This window comes from Acanthaster planci, linkage group LG15 (genome assembly GCF_054643075.1).
Source record: "Acanthaster planci isolate LZ-2023a linkage group LG15, COTS_SCS, whole genome shotgun sequence".
In the NCBI taxonomy this organism is placed as follows: Eukaryota; Metazoa; Echinodermata; class Asteroidea; order Valvatida; family Acanthasteridae; genus Acanthaster; species Acanthaster planci.
In genome coordinates, this window is record NC_141791.1 from 6,359,186 (window position 1) to 6,377,962 (window position 18,777).

Here is an 18,777-nt window from a genome sequence, read left to right on the forward strand (position 1 = left end):
CATTGTGTCGCAGGAATCTGGGAATTCCTGTCAGACATCTTGGGGGGATGTGTTAAGTAACAATAGTCTGGAATGTGTATAGGGATTGGACATGTTGGGGGGTACCCCCGGCCTCATTTCTTGTTGGGTATAACGGCCTCTGCTCTAGCGCGTAGTCGGGTAGGTAACTCGTACGTGTCAAGTCAACCACATTTGGTCTTGTTTCCTCTTCCCTTCTCTTAACACGGGTCAGAACTATATTGGACAACTAATTTCAACCGTCGCGTTCATGTTGTTTGCATTGCGTCGTACACGAGTAATAATTTCTATCGTGAATTTCAAAAGAATGCCGATAAACTGTGTTGTCGATGGCTGTTGTCGCAATCAAAACAATTCCCAGGAGAGCAGTTTTTGTACGGATTCCTAAGCGACTTTTCACACCAGCGTTTGCGGTTAGATTTGCAGATGGCACACAATCAAACATTTACGAGGACTCAAAATACATACATGTGCATGTTTATGTACACGTACCAGTACTGACACGTACACGTACAATGTACACCCATACATGTACTACGCTTACGAGGTAAGATGGGACTATATTGCGCTGGCGCGCGTACGTGGACTATTTTCCGGTGCAAATAATGTCGCACGGTCGTCACGCACGCGAAGCGTCGATGCCTTAAAGTCGCAGTGCACGGCGAAAGAAAATGTCGGAATTAATGGAACACCAACTTTAACGAAGTAGGCTAGCTTATAACTATGTAGCGAAAAACTACTTCTACTTTACAGATATATCAAATGGCCAATGGTAGGACAATTACGTCTTTTCAGAAAGATAAATTTTTTAATAGTGCCAAAAAAAAAGGAAAAAAAAAAAGATCATGACCAGTCCGTGTTTTGTTGTCGAACCTCAGGGTCGCCACCATGCCCGTGGCCAACAGCCTCGAGTTGCTAAATCTCTTCCTGAGTGTATGTTCGAACTGACAAGGCAATATTTCTTGTGCCTCATCAGCTCCTTCAATGTCGCTTTCTTTGTCAATTGAATGAGACAAACATGACAACTTATTGCTGTGATCGGAAAAAGCATTAACGCTGGAATTATTGGCGCTTGAGTCTGATTGCACACCCTAACGCTTCTACATAACGTACATGTACATGTCGTTACGTAACAGTAAACAGTAAACCGAATAAAGGACTCCGTCCTATGACGTCACGATTCTTGGGAATTTCTTCAGACAACTTTCGGTACCCGACGACTGTTGTTTAAATTTTGCTCCCAGAAGGGAGTGAAATAGGGTCGTGTAAACTAAAATTTTTAACATATTGCCCCGCATTTTGAAATTATTCAGATGTGTTTTCTTGTCATTTATATTGGTTTATGTGCTGATGCATGTTTTACAAGAAATCTCCCAGCAGGGCCCATCCCCTTTAAGCCAACGCCACAGTCCCTATACAGGGTGTCCATCGAGGATACCATCAAGGTATCATTAGAAAGAATACTGCTTTTACTTTCGGAGATCCTTATACATTATAATCATATCTCATGGTTTGGGCATATTAACTCTTTTCCTCAGGGTTTTTTTTTCTGGGAAACCCTGTATACCACGTACAATATACCGTGTCGAACAGACGGTCAAGCTTATCGGTTGAAAAGAGCATATTGGTCGGGCGGGAGTGCTCATTTTGGTTGGTAGCAATGAGACCGTAACGTGTGCATTTCATAGTCCAGCGAGGAGCGGTTCCTACCGAAGGAGCCTGAGTTGATACTTTGCGCCCTCTCTTGGGGCTCATAGGGTCTGTCCTTTTTACGTCACACTTGTGTTTTTAACAAGTCGCTGCTAAAACTACGGCTGGCCGTCAGTGTAAATGTAAAAGAATTACTCACAAGCAGCTATAGTAATACATGTACTACTAAGAAATAAATGAAAAATTCAACCCTCTTTAAAATTAATGGGACAAAATGTACAATTTGAACGAATTTGAGGCAAGATCGAAAGCCAACCAAAAAGTAACATTTTTGGAAACTCTGGCCGCCCTCACAGGTTATAGACAAAGTGAGAGTGATTTATTAATCTCCATAAAGGGGTGTCTGATCCTCATTCTGGCTTGCTTGGTCGATTCAACGAAGCATCCCCCGGCTAGAATTATTCAGCACTCGTGTCTGTTTGATGTGAAACCCCACACCCGTTTTGAGAAAATGGACAACGCCGTCATATTTTCAATACATAAGTAATTATTGCAATACCGGTAATTGGCTAGTTTATCTGCAAACACCATGCTATTAAGCATGTTCCTGTTGATTCCAACCGAATGTGCCAGTGTTGGAAATACACGACCGCAGTCGAATACAGATAAGAGCACTGAAAAAACAAAGTAATATTCATTGCAAGGAAACTGTTGAGCTCCACGTTTTTGTTTTTCTTTGTTTTCTATTGCTGACAGTACAAGGTAGGCCTACCAGTACTTGTTTTAACAAGGTAATTTGTAAAGTCCGAAGGATCTGGTTATAACAATATAAGAAGGGTCATATGCTCACACTCAGGGTCACATGGTAGACATGCATAATAGCATGTGATTACGGTTGCCAGCGTTACCCGACTAACCTTAATATTGAACTCAACCGTATATACGTGTATCAATTTCTTTCATACACTGGTAACGGTTAGGGCAGGTAATTTATTTACAATTACTTAAAATCGGCCAAAAATGAGACAAACTAAATGAAGAAAACAATTTCTAGACACTGTTTAAAACTGTAATTAAAATTGACTTTGACATAAAGGTGTCTAACAAACCTTATGATTTGATGACTTCAGCCTTAGAGCAGAAAGCTGATAATTTGAGGGGATCGAGAATTTTGTTCATGATTTGAGATAAATTATCTTTTAATTAATGCAAGCCAGACTCGCCATGCTGCTGATATCACCAAATGGCATTTTACACACCGCCCTTTTGTTTGCAGAACCGTCATTCCACCGTCCGTCCATTGGTCGTATGGCAACGTAGTCCTCACCGTAAGCAGTCGGTTCGCCGGGTGACCAGTTGCGATAAGAACCGGCAGTACCGTCTGTCCACACAAATTCACCTGTAAAATGGAACAAAACCAAAACTTTCAGTTCATATTCTTTCTTTCAAAGCCAAATCCACGTCAAGCACATCAGAAAACAAATAATATACAACATGTATGCATCTCATTTGTCTCTGAGCATCGTTGACTGTGTCTTCCTTAGATCTCTCTCCAACGACTCTCAAAGTGTATTTTTGCCATCGAACTCCCCCCCCGCGGTATCTTGAGTATACATTCGTTACTAACCTGGTTTCTGTGCATCGTTCAAACCAATCCAGACCCATCCATGTCGTCCCCCTATCCCGGTCAATGAAGCCAACTGGGCGATGAAATCGTTTTCTCTGTCATCGTGTACCGACGCCAAGTGACCTCTCCCGTTGCCATTAGCGAACCCTTGGCAGAAGGCCTCGGCAGCGTTGAATGTCAGCTTCTCCGGTGTAACTCGGTAGCAGTGGTCGTTGAACAGGACCCATCCTGGCAAGCAGGGCTTGGTGTAGGATGTGGACACGGGAGAGATCAATGGGGATACCAATGCAGACACCATCAAGAGGAACAGCAAAGCCCTCCCTACCGCCATTTTATTAAGAACACAGAACATGCACTACTAGACTGCCAAGGTTTGATCGATGAAAACACCGGATAATTTCTTTTAAAGAATGCGTTGGCATGACAACTTGATCACATTAGCTTCAGGGCTAATTAATCTGCTTAGCTGCATGGACACGACAAAGGCGGATCTAAATCATTTTACGGAATGGGGTAAACAATTATTGTTTGGGTGGCGAAAGTATTGGAACTTCTATGGAACCTTTTACAGTATTAATACCAGTGCTACATTTCAATTCCCTTTACACGCTTTTGAAAGGAGGGAAATAAAATAGACCAAATATCACCTGATTGCTCTTCAATAATGAACGCAGTTGCCCGGATCTGCCCTTGGGCAACTACTACAATAATTAATTCATTAACTAGGACCTTTTATTTTGATTGGATTTTTCTCTCTGGTAGGCCTACCCAGATGGTGTGTGCTCATTTGCTGGTATACGCAAGGAAGTCCATTGCAGTTGACAGATGTGCCTAAATGCGACAAATTCTGATTGGGAAGAGGACCGGAGGGAAATCATCCAACTTTTGTATAAAACAAAAAATGGACAATGATTGAACCGCTCCATACGGACTCCTTTCACGGCAAAATCTAAGGTGCAGGCCTTAAAATAAAATGCATCCAAGTATCATCCGCCGCACGAACAAATGTATGATTTACTTTCATGGATTAGGAATTAATAAGAATCCAAAGAATGAATCTTGTGGAAAACCATGCATATGACATGTGAAGGTAATTGCTCCCATTCACCATACTTTGGAATAGCAAAAGTGGAAAATACCAATGTCATGTTTCGGTCAACTGTATCAAATGCTAAACTCAAATCAAAATCTATGGACTTTGAGTAAAAACAGCAATTTTAACGTGTTCCTTCATCAGGATGACCAAAACAAAGATGAAGTCATTGGCTAATAATAACTCAAACCACACAATCGAGCCCTGTGGATTCTTGGGTCTGTTCAAACTATCATGTGCAGCGCCGTCCGCTGTGAAAAGGTTGGTGGCAACAATTATTTTCGGATGTTGCGTACCTTCGAGCGTCACAGCAGAGTGGATACAGTTAGATCAGTCTAACTACCAGCAACAAAATCCATTCAATAGTTCAGAAGCATACCAACGGGGAAATTTACAACAAATTAATACAAAACAAAGACTACCATGCAGGAAATGAGAGTGTACTCAGTTTTATGATCTATCGCTGACATGGAAAACAGAATAACAAATGTGTAAATGTATTGTTTGGTTTTGTCCTATGTTATGGGTCCTTCTTGAGGGATTTGTTCCAGCTGTTAGTGCCTTTTTAATCGATTGTAATCTCTTTTTTTTTAATGTAATCTATTTCTTGTAACTTTGCTGTCAGTGTGTTGACAATTCACAGGAACATACCTACAGTAAATTTACCACAAGGAAATAGATTACAGTGAAAAAAGGTTACAATCGATTGATCATAGATCATAAAACTGAATAGGCCTACACTTCTGCATCTTTTCCCCTTGAACGCAGACAAATGCGTACGTTTGAGTTCTTGGAAAGCAAACAAGGATAGGAACGGCGCCCTCAAGCAGTATCTTGACCGATGTCTTCCGTCGCTACATGATACACTGCGGTGCTAGTGGCGTCTACATGTAGTTTAAGGCGTTTGTCTTGTCTGGATTTCATTACGGTGACTACAGCGAACAGCAAGAATGCCAACAGAAACAGGGTCCCACTCGTCAAGAATGGGGCTAGGTAGTTCCCAGTGGCGTCATAGATTGTACCTAGAAAGCAACCGCGGAGTCTGTGAGCATGTCTCTTACAAATACACACAGTAGTGTGTTCGAGTGCTAGTGTTGGCGAGGAAAAACAAACACGGTGAGTTGCCATCCGGCACAGACAGTTGTGACTCGATTTCTGGTGTGCAAGTTATTTTTTTTAATTGTAGCTTTTCCAAGGTTTAACAGAGGCTTTCTTTCATTCCGAAATAAAAGTGTGAACTCTTAATTGGAAAACTGCGCTCAAGTAACAAAACTATGCGACCTTTTACACAATTTCTGAATGATGGGGGGTTATGGGGGATCGGAAGCAATTTAAAGCACTCAGCAGCGACAAAGCAATAAAACAACGAATGGCCAAACGGGTAAATTCCGAGGTATTTTCAAGAAAATATAAAGTGATTATCATCCCTTTCATTTTCTGGTTTTTTTTTTTAGCACTTTCTTTTCTTCACTCCCCTTTCCCCTTTTTTCCGGGGGAGGGAGGGAGAAACTTGTACTCACCAGCGAGAACTGATCCGACGCCACTGAACAGATAAAACGACGCCCAAGTCAAGCATATGGCGGAAGGCACTTGCGCCGGGCTGGCGACATTCTTCATGTTCACGATAAGGAGAGGCGAGGAAACCCCGAGGAAGGCTCCAAGGACCAGCGTGTAGAACACCAGGAATGTGTAGCTGTCCGAGACTGGGTTCAGGAAGGAGATCAGAGTCGCCCCGAGAATCACGATCAGCTGGAGCTTGAAGGGGCCGATGTAGTTTCTGTCCACGAGCCAGCCGTGGGTGGAGCGGGTGACCGCCGATATTAGCCCGTAGACGAAGACCAGCATTGCGCTTAGGTCATGGGACCACCCGGCTTCCTTGGACCGCTCCGGTAGATGGAAGAGGTTTACTATCAAAGCCATCGAGTAAGCACACACGGCCACCAGAACCAACATTGCCCTGATATTGCTGAAAATGGAGAGGTATTTCACATGTTGCCGAAGTGTGCCGTCTCCGCAGTTGTTTCGCTTGATACAGGGTCTTCGTCTTTCATCGTCTCGTGGTACATCCTTGAGGATCGACTTCATCGGCCGAAACAGGGCGCAAGCCGCGACCCCGTTCAGCTGCAAAGCCCCGATGATAAACATGGCGCCTCTCCAACCGTAGCTTACGATTAGAAGACGAATCAAAGGTGGGAAAACCATCTGGCCCACGTTCAGCCCTAGCACGGCTAGTCCGTTGGCAAAGACATAGCGTTTCTTGAACGAGTGCGAGATCATAATCATGGCTGGTGACACTGTCATCACAGTGCCCACACCTGAAAAAAAGACGAAGGCAAGCAAACACATCAAAAATACTGACCCCTGTTACGAAGGAGTTCAAATTGAACTCAAATCAAAACAGAGAAAAGGGAAACTATCACTATTATCCACAGAACATCAAAGTCTGCCACTCCTCTGGAGAGATTTCAAGTCGACTTACCGGTCAGCCCATTACAAATGTAAAGCTGGTCAATATTGGAGGATACCGACCCCAGTATAGTTCCAAGACCAGTCACTGCAGCTCCGAGCATAGATACAGGGCGTATGCCGACACAAGACGCTAAAATGCCGATAAAGAAACCTGAAGGAAGGCGTAAATACATGTATTATACTATACCACGAGCAGTTGCATATACAACCATATAGAGGCGTTGCATGGTAGCCATCGTGCGAGGCAGTTGTTTGTTCTGCAGAGCATCGGCGTAACTACAGGGAGGCGGGCACTAGGGCATTCCCCACTAGTGACCCCGCGTGACCCCCCCCCCATTTGAAAACGTGGGAATTATCTCCGTGGACTTTTAATAGCTATGTAGCTGCAGCTCTTGTTTTCCCCTTGATGTGTGCACCTTGGATGCCCTCCAGGCATGTGGCCCTAGTTAAAACTTAAAGTACTACTACAGGGAGACCTCCTTCGGGCATGCCCTGTGGAATGAACCCTCTGTTTGGCTGCTGAAATTAGGGTCCACTACGGATATATCAGCGCAGTAACAAAAATCGAACACTGTGGGGCGGTTTATATGACATCAACAGCAGGTTGACTGAAAATAATGAGCAAGCAGCCAATATATAAACCTGACTGCACGGGCCTCACATCAGCGGTTTTGTCATGTAGCACGTCAAAAACGGACCGAGGTCCTCACTGCGTACGTCATTTCTATGCATGGGGCACTCTGTAGAAAGCCTTAGTAATTAACATACCGATCGGGTCTCAGCATCAAGTAAAGGCACCTTTCCTTAGGTTTTCGCTCGGTCTGCATCTGTTTGCCAGTTTCATTGTTTATGAACGGGATGCGTATTTGGTGTAAGCTTGTAGACCTACGTTCAACTTGGCAACCTACTGGCAACTTCGTACAGCGGGCAATGTACTAAATTCAGAGACTGCATCGTGCGTGTGTTCGATCATGGGTCAATCGAGGTGCCCACCTCTTTTCAATTACACTTTTCAAATAGTATCATCCAGCGGCCCCGGGCTAGCGAGCTGAAGTCCCACGAGGAGGTAGTGGGTACGAACGTATACCGTGTAATAAAATATTGACCCACAATGCAGCATTCGTGATATGGACGTCGTTGCAGTTACCGGAAGTACAGTGGCAGCCATTTTACTGGGTCTAAAGTGTGTGCACAAACCAACGCTATCTATGCAAGACCGCGACGACCTTTGATTTTTTTTTGTCGAAAACATTCAATTATTTCAGTGCACGCATTCGATTACTGCCCATCATCAAACATGCACACTCCACGGACCACCGCATCGAATGGGACCATGGGACAAGGCAGAACTCATAACCCCCATCCAGAACTAGCTCTCGCGAGAAAAATTCAAGAAGCCATCGAGATTTTCCGGCACAACACCGTACCCCAAGACATCGGTTTAAAGCTCAGCGACATCTGGCGCCCCCTACTAGCACCGAAGCAGACACCCACTCCCGTATATGTAACAGAATGTAGGCCAACATATGAAAATATGATTTCCGTGTAGGCCCCCGTCAGTGTTACCCCCGGTAGTACTGCAAAATAAAAAGGAATGTTCTCCACAATTTTTGCACACTCCATCATCATGGAGCAACGTATCCTCCCCGTGTTTCAGTTTATTTGAAAGAAACTAGATATTTTAAAGAATTCTAAGACAAAATCCGATAGAAATCTTGGCCATTCCTGTTGAATGTTGTTCCTGCCAACAATATTGTTTCAGAGGCTGCTGAGAATATGCACATAAGGTGTCAAAAGCGGACAAGCGTTTGATATGCCAGAAGCTAATACTCGGAATTCATTGAATTTTGGGCTTATACGTGTCATGTATTCACGATTTCCTCCGTAACAGACACGAACATTATCTGCAAGAGTTTGTTCTTACCGTGGAGGAAGGACACAAAAGGAGTTTGAACTGCCCGGTCTACAGCTCTGGCAAATTACCGCCGTCTGGCATGCCTGGTATGTAGTGAGCCAGAGACCAGTAAGTGCTTGCTACGCACCATAGAAGCAAATCTGTGCGACGAGTGCTTCAAGGCTCAGTGTTTTGTGTTCTTCACGCGCGTTGCATAGTACAAAATATTCCACAATTAAATCTGCTGTAGGGCAAGTCCTAAGTTAAAATTACACGAAGATCATCATATTCATAAGCATGGAGGAAACACGTGAACCAGTTAGCTTGTTCTTGTTATGCATGATGAAATATTTATTTTCTGAAAATTTCAACTCGACACTTCGAGTTAGGTCACTTCGTGAAATGTGTAGATTAAAGTAACTTATTCAGTCTGGTATCTATACCACGATACCTATTGATCTCATTTGAAGTTCAGTCATTCGGAACCAGTCTTAAGCGCTGTTTGGTGTCATTCGGTGGCTGAACATTGAACCTTTATTTCAACCGAGTTTCTGTAGATGGTTGAACACATGTATATTCCTTGTCTTTTATGCTGAGATTCGAGTAAAACCCAAACGAGGCGCATTTGTATAGTCTGTCAGGGGAACAATACTGTGGCAGCCTCGTCTTTTGAAGTCTGCTACCCACGGTCAGGCTAACCTGTGTCAGCGAGCGGTCTAGCCTTAGAAGACCGCTGACACCAATCCGTGAAGTTGGTAGCAGTTTACTGCCTGGCCCGCAGTGCAGATACAGGGCCACACTTCTTTATTCACAAAAGGATGTGCCTCCACAACGGCGCTTCACCTATCAAAATTACAGCGAAGCTGTGGCACAGCAACGTTATGAAATTACGAGTATTAATTACTGACCCTTTCAAGTTTCAAAACGGACCATCATAAAAATGAACTAATTTCCATTGTGGCTGTGTGATGAGCGATCAGTACGGTGATTTATGTCTCATTTATTTCCATTGCAATGCCAACTCAAACTCGAGTGCAGGGCTTTTTAATTTCCCGCACTTAGGCCTACGCACAACTGTTCTCGGGAATACTGGTCTGCTCAGGTCGACTACCAGGCGGGAAAAGAGGGCAAGTCATGGCTGCTGCGCGTTTTTATAGGGACCGCAAGGCTAAACTGGTACCTGAAATATTGTACAAATAGACATACCTGAAAGCCGAGAACCAACTGAGGTGAAGAATAAGGGGGCAGTTACAATTCAATCCTCCACATTTGTGGGATTCGATAATTTCGTTTCAGGCTGCCCAGCTCAGATCAAATAAGCATTTTATCCGTTTGGTTCATGATAATTTGTGCTTTGTGTTTCTATTTTGTAAGTGTTGATTAAGTAAACCAGCCAGATAAAATCTTAAAGTCTACACAGTTAAAAAGAAGCTAAATGCAATGAATTGTAACAAGCAACAGTCATTTGCCATGTTTCTGGTCAATATCACAAAGCATCCAAAAACCTAAAGAATTATTTGTTACATACTGTAAAAAAAGACACAAGAAATGAAAGACACTCTGATTGATTCTTTCGTCGACTATATTTTATGTAAAAAATCAATCGAAAATTTTCATGTCAATTGGAATTAACGGAAAGCTGTTGATTAATTACCGCATTGACTCACCTGCAGTATTTTGCTTCAGGATTTCAGAGGAAATCGCTGAGGCTAAAAAAAACAGTGGATTTGTAAAACTCTCTAAGCCCAACATTTTATTTTTTACTGAAAGCACTGCTGTTGTGTGCATTTCCCCTCGGATTTTGATGCATTACAGCACTGGTAATCCGCATCGTTGTATAAGGAGCTGTTCTCCAGCTGTTACTCAATTCATACTTCGCTAACGTCATTTAAAAGTCACTGATGTCCTTTAAAGTGATCATGAGACAACTCTGATATTTGGTTTACTTCCTTTGCTAATGTCATTTAAAAGTCACCGATGACCCTAAAATGATTAAGAGACAACTCTGATATTCGGTTTACTTCCTTTGCTAATGTCATTTAAAAGTCACTGATGACCCTAAAAATGATTAAGAGACAACTCTGATATTCGGTTTACTTCCTTTGGTAATGTCATTTAAAAGTCACCGATGACTCTAAAAATGATTAAGAGACACTTCTGATATTTGGTTTACTTCCTTTGCTAATGTTATTCAGCGGCGACCGAGACTAGACGTTGTGCTCACATAACACTTATTCTTCAACATCTCCACTGGATCCCTATGGAATTCAGGGTAATGTACAACCTTCTCATAACATATCGTTCATTACATCAAATTTCTCCTTTATATTTGTCCACACTCATGGCTCCGTATATCCATCCAAATTATTGCCTTGGTCTTTGACCAACTAGCCAACTTCTTTTGGCTGTACCAAGATCTCGTAGGTCCTGGGAAGACAGATCATTCTGTGCAGCTGCCCCACGTCTGTGAAATAACCTCCCTGTACATATCTGGTCGTGCATGTCACAGTGGAAAAGCAGTGGATATTTTTATAATATAATAAATAATATAAGTATTTATAAAGCGCCTTTAATATATATCAAAGCGTTGTATATCATCATTCAAAACATCCCGTCATTATCAAACATCAAACATCATTATTCTTCAAAAGATGTATGTAATTGACAGGCCCTATATTATTGTTAATTCTTTTTAATGGAGGCGTTCAAGTAGGCCTATCTTCAGAAAACTGACCCTGGGTATATATGGATAAATAAGTTTGAATGATGAGAAGATACATTTCGAATAACAGAAAAATAAGTGTTCGTGACTTACAAGAATATTAACAGACATTAATCGTTCTATCTCAGTGTAACTTTGATTTGTTTCTTTTTATTGCAAAAATAAAACAACTCTTTTGCATATTGTTCTTGTTTCTCGATTTTTAACTAATTGGCAGTGGAACACAAATAATCCTTTACATTTAATTATTTTGAGAATTTTGAAGAGTTGCTAAATACATTTTATAGGTTTTATGGGTTTCTACTTACCCCTTTGATGGGAAATCCCCTTCTAGTTTCCTTCAGCTTTTGCGAAGTTTTACTCTAAGACCTTCTTAGTCGAAACATATCAACAAAAACGCTTATGTGCAAACAATAGCCTATAGGTCACTGTCGGCCACCGAGACATCAAAATGTTTCGTTCCCCAAAGTGAACAATCTGTATAGGTCGCTGTTTGCGCTCATAAAATCTGACATTGAAAATTGAACAAATTGACATGGTTTTCGCGCCTCATTTTAACCTTGACTTTAAGATTTTTCCCAACAAAATATCTCATATCGTAATTTAACTATCCAATTTTATAAACTACGAAATCTGTGGCAATAAAAGATAGCATTGTGGGAGAAATAAAGGTCCAAAACGACCCCCCCCCTTTAAGCGCGTTTTTCTCGAAATGTAAAAAAAAACCTGAGATAAGTCAGATCGTGGTACGACCGACGATTTGTTTCTCACAGAATTTTGATTTTAAATTCATTTAAACGGCCATTTACATTTACATGTGTCGTTTGTTTCTATATTATTTTGTCATTTCTCTAATACCGTTTTCTCATCCTGTCTTTTGTACTTTTCGTTTGTACTTATATTTATAGTAAATGCTTATATTTTTCGTTGGTATTATATTTGTGAACGTAAATTTATGTTTCTTGGTTTTATTCATAATTTCCGTTTTGTCTTTTTCGCCCCAATGGCCGCCCATAAGTAGCCACCATCCACTGCTGGAAAATGTTTGAACCGTCGAAAAACTAGAAAAGAAGAAACAGTCTGCCGCGCAGCTGGCCACTACTGCCTATCGACACAGGCAATGCGGGGAGAGCTGGAAACAGAGAAATGAATACACCACCTCACGTACGTGGGCGTAATTCCCAGGGGATGGAAGGTATAAATTCCCCCGCACTATTTGAATGGGGTGGGCTATTGAATCACCCCCCCCCCCGTTTTTTGTGGTTTGCAAAAAAAATAAAGTGGATTGTGAAGAATTTTTGAATTTTCTAGTAGGCTTACTAAAATGCATTCAATATCATTCAAAAACTAAAAAGTCATGAACATGGCATTCCGCTAAATACACATTACACATGATAGATTAATGTTATGAAGTCATAGTGTGCCCCCCTGCTTTTGAAATCTACGTCACTGCCACCTCATGTTTTCCTCGTCCATACTCTTACCAAACCTATGTCCAACTTACACAAAGGGCTGGCAACCACCATGGGCATGCTCAAAAGCCAACTTGCATCGGTGGCGGACAAGTCAAAAACTTCTTTCCATTCGATGTAGAACACACCGAGCGCAAGCAGGTAACCGTTGCTGAGCATGGCGCTGACGTGGGCACCTAGCAACATGGCCCAAGCCCAGCCGTGGTCCGGTACCAGCGCCATTGTAACGTTAGTGCTGCTAGCTGTAGAAACGTGCTCGATGAGACGACAGCCGTGCTAGCAATGAATATCACGGAGCTTCCATCTGTGAACGATTGCCTGCCAAACACATGGGGTCACTATACCACCATTAAAGCAAGAACACGACGGCCATGTGACAATACATACAAACCAACACTCCGAATAACCTGTTTACGGACGTATACGTGCGTACAACCGGTCTTCACAACAATCAACGAAACCGCGCGGGCGCGGTGTGCTTCGTCACGGACGGTACATGATAGCACTAACCGCTTTTGTAATTTCCATACGAGGTTTCCAAGACACCGCTATCTCAGCCTTTACCAGATTTTTTTACCTCCCTCCCCGTGGACTTTGAAGATGGAAGCTCACGGCGTTGAGACAGATAGTGTTCTGCCTCGAGTTCTTCTCTCGGGCTGCTCATCCACAGTAATCTAGTCTAGCGCCCTCTACCATCGCTTTTCACTTTCCCGCTCCATGTCATTCACGTTACTTCACTCGTACATTTTACAACTTGCTACACCTGTTTATAAGCCCTTGTTCAAGCACGATCCGTAAGTTTACCATTTCTGTGTTTCCTTTATAATATATAGTTCCTCTGTAGTCTATTATAAGTCCAATTTAGGGTTTATTTCTGGTATATAAAGCCCTCTCAGTGTTACACTCACCTCCTCCACTCACGTGCGTAGTATTTTGTATACAATTACAATACACACATTCTTGCCAGTGCCTGTTATGTTTTATCGTAAGTTCTGTTTGTGGAACTGTCTGTAATTATCTTGCCTTCTTTGACTTCACAAGTTGATCTTTTTAAATTGAAGCGTGTTATGGAGTATTGCCCTGTTCATGTAATTTGACATGTACATGCATTTTCACCAGTATGTTTAAGCAAAGATTTCCGGTACATTGTGTCCTGTGTTCTTCATTTTCACTACTGTGCATGTTGCATTTTTATCTGTCTGTACGCACAGGACTGTTTGCATTTTATGAGGTTTCATAGTTACATTCCTCACACATTGCATTTTTACCCATTAATTTGTACATGGACTCTTTCTACATGTACATGTATTTACATCTATTTGTGTCCTTTTACATTGACCTACATGTACATGTGTATACATGTACTTTAGGTAGAATAGACTTTTTGCAGTCCTTAGACTTTCTGCATTTTCTACATTTCATTGTGTATTGTTATGGAACTTAGTGACGTATTCCTTGTTACTCAAAATATTTTGTATCTGTTTATTTACAGTTTTACATCGTTTTCCATTAAACGGCTCCAGTATTGGGGCCCACTTTGGAAGAGATGTTTAGGCCTCTGCACATTTGTGTGAACTAATCACATTGAGGGCAGAAGAGTAAAAGGATCGACACTTCACGTCAAGAGCTTCCCCCATTGACTGGTGCTACGTAACAACCATGTCGTCTGCCCAAGGATCCAGTGACTTGCAGAACCTGGAGGTGCGTTCAGAGTGTGGAGCGTCATCTTCCGCTTCACGACGATCTACAAGGTCTCACGTCAGCTTGGCTGCAGCAGAGGCACCTGCTAAAGCAGAGGCTGCACGCACGAGAGCTGACTACACCAAACGTCAGATCGAGATGAAAGTGGAACGTGCACGTTTGGACGCCATGTTGACTGCCTTGCAAGAAGAAGGCGAAGCTGAGTCTGCATTAGCTGTCACCAAGACACTGGAGGCAGCTGCGGAGGCCGAAGCCATCAAGGATGGAGCAAACATTGTCAGCAACCCCCTTGCACCTTCGGCTGAACCGGCACGACGCACAGAAGAGTATATCGACTCACATTTTGAGCATCGCCAAGAACCCCCTGTTGAGCAACCTGGCTCGAAGGCCGCCCCCATTTTCAACGGACAGTTGCATCCAGAAAGCATCACCATTGAGTCTCAGGCCCCTCCGCCGCATCCTCCGCAGAACTTTCCAAGCTTCTCTGCCCAAGCCCCTCAAACAACTGTCGCAATGACCTTTCCACGCCCCTCCCACCTGACAAATGTGGCCGAACATTATCATGCCGACAACAGGGGCCAGACTAATGGACCCGCACCCAGTCGTTCAGATATTTCAGACCTCACGGCCCACCTCACTCGTCGAGACCTGCTCACAGCTGGGCTCAAGGTTTTTGACAACCGGCCAGAGAATTACCGGGCGTGGAAAGCTAGTTTCCACAATGTGACACAAGGCTTGAACCTGAAACCTAGTGAGAAGCTGGACCTACTCACCAGTTGGCTTGGCGGGGAGTCCCTACAGCATGCCACCAGGATCAGAGCTGTGCACATCGACGACCCGTCGGCTGGCTTGAACTTGGTTTGGCAACGGCTCGACAAGAAATACGGGTCTCCGGAGGCCATTGAGGCATCTTTCTTTTCACGTTTGGAGAACTTTCCTAAGATAGGAAACAGAGAATACACAAAACTACAGGAGCTTGCGGATCTTCTCACTGAAGTTCGGGCGGCAAAACTCGAAGGTAAATTGCCTGGCCTCAATTTCCTTGATACAGCCAGAGGAACAAATCCAATTGTCCAGAAACTTCCACACTACCTTCAAGAGAAGTGGGTGACAAAAGGCTCGATGTATAAGGAACAGCACAGCGTTCCCTTCCCCCCTTTTTCCTTTTTTGTCAGTTTCGTCTACTCACAAGCAGAGATGAGGAACGACCCAAGCTTCTCACTCCTCCCGTCTTTTATGACCACATCTGTGAATGACAAACCTACACCTAACCGATCCAAACCCAGGGTTCCGGTTTCCGTCCAGAAGACTGAAATAGAGAGAACCACTGCTCCGTCGTCTGCCTCAAATACGCCACTGGAACCCGAAAGGCAATGCCCTATCCACAAGAAACCTCACTCACTTAGAAAATGTTGTGGGTTCAGGGGAAAGCCACTAGAGGAAAGGAAGTCCTACCTGAAAGAACATGCCATCTGCTACCGCTGCTGTGCTTCCACTGCTCATCAGGCAAAAGAGTGCAAGGCTGCCATTCATTGCACAGAGTGTGACAGTGACCGTCACGTGTCAGCCCTTCATGATGGCCCACCCCCTTGGGCACAAAAGGATCTCGGGCACAATGCAGAGAGCCACGGCGGGGAGAAAGCTCATCCAGAACCTCCCCTGACAACCTCGACTTGTACAGCGGTTTGTGGAAAAGGTGTGCAGGGGAAATCATGTGCCAAGATATGCCTAGCCAGTATTTATCCAGAAGGGCAACCTGACAAAATGAAGAGAGTGTATGTCATGCTTGATGACCAGAGCAATCATTCCCTTGCAAGATCCACTTTCTTCGACATGTTTAACATCCATGGGAACCCATCCCCGTACTCACTCCGTACATGCTCTGGAACAACAAATACTCATGGAAGGAGAGCCTTTGGCTTTACCTTACAGTCGCTGGATGGTGAAGTCAGCATCTCATTGCCACCTCTCATTGAGTGCGATGCCATCCCCAACAACCGGGACGAAATCCCGACGCCAGAAGCTGCTAGTCATCACCCTCACCTGGAGGCCATTGCCCATAAGATCTCGCCACTAGATCTGTCAGCTGAAATTCTCCTGCTGCTAGGCAGAGACGTCATTCAGGCACACAAGGTTCGAAGCCAGTGCAACGGGCCACCAGACGCACCGTACGCTCAACGCTTGGATTTGGGCTGGGTAGTAACTGGAGATGTGTGCCTCGGCGGAGCACACAAGCCTGAAGTCCATGCCTACAAGACTAGCATACTGGACAACGGCCGGCCTACCTGCCTGACGCCATGCAGAAACAAGCTTCACGTCAAAGAAACATTGACAGACGAGACCTTCGAGTGTGTTCCTAAGAGACAGTCGGCCAGCGCAGGTTTTGACATCTTCAAAGAATCTCCTGATGACTACAGGATGGCAGCATCAGTCGAGGATGAGCTTTTCCTATCCATCATGAATAAGGAGTTTGTCCAGGATGACGCCAACAGTTGGGTAGCCCCACTCCCCTTCAGGTCTCATCGGCAGCGTCTTCCGAACAACAGACAGCAAGTCTTCAACCGACTCATGTCTCTTCGTCGTACACTTCTCAAGAAACCTGAGATGAAAGACCACTACATAGATTTCATGCAGAAGATCTTCAGTAATGATCATGCAGAATTAGCTCCTCCACTCCAGCCAGATCAAGAATGCTGGTATCTCCCAAGCTTCGGCGTTTACCATCCAAAAAAGCCAGGGCAAATCAGGATCGTGTTCGACTCCAGCTCTCAACACAACAAAGTATCCCTAAATGATGTACTACTCAAGGGTCCAGATCTCAACAACACTCTCCTGGGTGTCCTCATTCGGTTCAGAGCTGAACCAATTGCAGTTGTTGCTGATATCCAGCAGATGTTTCATAGCTTTCTTGTCAAGGATACCCACCGTGACTACCTCCGCTTTCTTTGGTTCGGAGACCATGACTTGCATGGAGAAGTCCTCGAGTTTCGCATGAGAGTTCATGTATTCGGTAACTGTCCGTCACCTGCCGTAGCTATCTATGGACTCAAGAGAACCGCTGCTGAGGGAGAAGATGAGTATGGAAGTGATGCAAGACTGTTCGTCGGACTAAAATCGTTCCCCAGTGTTGATGAGGCTGTCGATGTGCTGGAAAAAACACAAAACATGTTAGCTCAATCAAATCTTCGTCTCCACAAGATCGCATCAAACAGCGCAGATGTCATGAAAGTCTTTCCCTGTGATGACCTTGCCTAAGAACTTCAGAACCTTGACCTCGGACAAGACCCCCTCCAATGCAGAGAAGCTTAGGCCTTCAGTGGGACTTGTCTACAGACACATTCACGTTCCAAGTGGCAACCAGTGACAAGCCCTTCACCAGACGTGGGGTGTTGTCTACTATCAACAGCCTATTTGACCCCCTTGGATTTGCCGCACCAGTGAGCATCCAGGGCCGCTCTATTCTTAGAGAACTCAACCGTGATTCTCGTGACTGGGATGCGCCCCTCCCCAAAGAGAAGTCTGGGGAATGGGTGAAATGGAAGGACTCCCTCCAGGATCTCCAGCAGCTTAAGATTCCAAGGATGTACACTGCCCTTTCACTCTCTCAAGCCCAGAAGCGAGAGCTATGTGTCTTCTGCGATGCATCTACCAAAGCAATTGGTGTTGTCTCCTACATAAGGACCACCAATGCTGACGGACATTGCCATGTAGGATTTGTCTGTGGCAAAGCAAAGCTGGCTCCAATACCGGAGTCCACAATTCCCCGCCTAGAACTTGGAGCAGCTGTATTGGCAGTAGAAGTTGCAGAAACAATCCAGGAAGAACTGGATGCACATCTGGACGAGGTCAATTTCTTTACTGACAGCAAAGTTGTACTTGGGTATATTCACAACGAGTCCAGAAGATTCTATGTGTATGTCCATAATCGAGTACAGCGAATCAGACGTTCATCCCAAGCAAGTCAGTGGCACTATGTGCCCACGGAACGCAATCCTGCCGACCACGCCACTAGGGCACTCCCAGCAGCTCATCTGTCATCCTCATCATGGCTCACAGGACCTAAGTTCCTGTATGGTGCTACTAGGCATGGTGAGCAAAGCGGAGAGTGCTTCGACTTGATCGATCCGAAAA

The 18,777-nt window shown here is 44.1% G+C and overlaps 3 protein-coding genes across 4 annotated transcripts; 1 reads left to right on the forward strand and 2 right to left on the reverse strand.

Annotated features, from left to right (window-relative positions):
* Window positions 1–804: 804 nt before the first annotated feature.
* LOC110986181 (snaclec macrovipecetin subunit beta-like) lies at window positions 805–4,984 on the reverse strand. The gene is made up of 2 exons (XM_022247847.2): window positions 3,296–4,984; window positions 805–3,067 (listed from the first exon to the last, which is right to left on the reverse strand). Exons 1-2 carry the CDS (start codon window positions 3,645–3,647, stop codon window positions 2,868–2,870), a joined length of 552 nt encoding a protein of 183 aa, XP_022103539.2. The 5' UTR covers window positions 3,648–4,984; the 3' UTR covers window positions 805–2,867.
* LOC110986176 (monocarboxylate transporter 13-like) lies at window positions 4,594–13,606 on the reverse strand. Of its 2 annotated transcripts, none has more exons than XM_087146599.1 (4): window positions 13,456–13,606; window positions 6,868–7,008; window positions 5,909–6,703; window positions 4,594–5,410 (listed from the first exon to the last, which is right to left on the reverse strand). In XM_087146599.1, exons 2-4 carry the CDS (start codon window positions 6,956–6,958, stop codon window positions 5,211–5,213), a joined length of 1,086 nt encoding a protein of 361 aa, XP_087002725.1. In that variant the 5' UTR covers window positions 6,959–7,008; window positions 13,456–13,606; the 3' UTR covers window positions 4,594–5,210. The 2 variants fall into 2 exon arrangements, with proteins under 2 accessions (XP_087002725.1, XP_022103523.2); XM_022247831.2 differs by having other exon boundaries at window positions 12,978–13,606.
* On the forward strand, window positions 13,604–17,901 carry LOC147796624 (uncharacterized). Its single transcript, XM_087146856.1, has 2 exons — window positions 13,604–13,739; window positions 14,438–17,901. Exon 2 carries the CDS (start codon window positions 14,605–14,607, stop codon window positions 17,899–17,901), a length of 3,297 nt encoding a protein of 1,098 aa, XP_087002982.1. The 5' UTR covers window positions 13,604–13,739; window positions 14,438–14,604.
* Window positions 17,902–18,777: the final 876 nt, after the last annotated feature.

What these genes read in the sequence shown, in the direction of transcription:
- LOC110986176 (XM_022247831.2), bottom strand. Translation starts at nt 13,167, where the DNA reads ATGGCGCTGGTACCGGACCACGGCTGGGCTTGGGCCATGTTGCTAGGT. An exon ending in GGTGGTTGCCAGCCCTTTGT is followed by an intron (nt 7,009 to 12,977) that starts GTAAGTTGGACA and finishes GCCTTCCTTCAG; the next exon opens with GTTTCTTTATCGGCATTTTA. An exon ending in CGTCGGATCAGTTCTCGCTG is followed by an intron (nt 5,411 to 5,908) that starts GTGAGTACAAGT and finishes GTTGCTTTCTAG; the next exon opens with GTACAATCTATGACGCCACT.
- LOC110986181 (XM_022247847.2), bottom strand. Translation starts at nt 3,647, where the DNA reads ATGTTCTGTGTTCTTAATAAAATGGCGGTAGGGAGGGCTTTGCTGTTC. An exon ending in GAACGATGCACAGAAACCAG is followed by an intron (nt 3,068 to 3,295) that starts GTTAGTAACGAA and finishes TCCATTTTACAG; the next exon opens with GTGAATTTGTGTGGACAGAC.
- LOC147796624 (XM_087146856.1), top strand. Translation starts at nt 14,605, where the DNA reads ATGTCGTCTGCCCAAGGATCCAGTGACTTGCAGAACCTGGAGGTGCGT.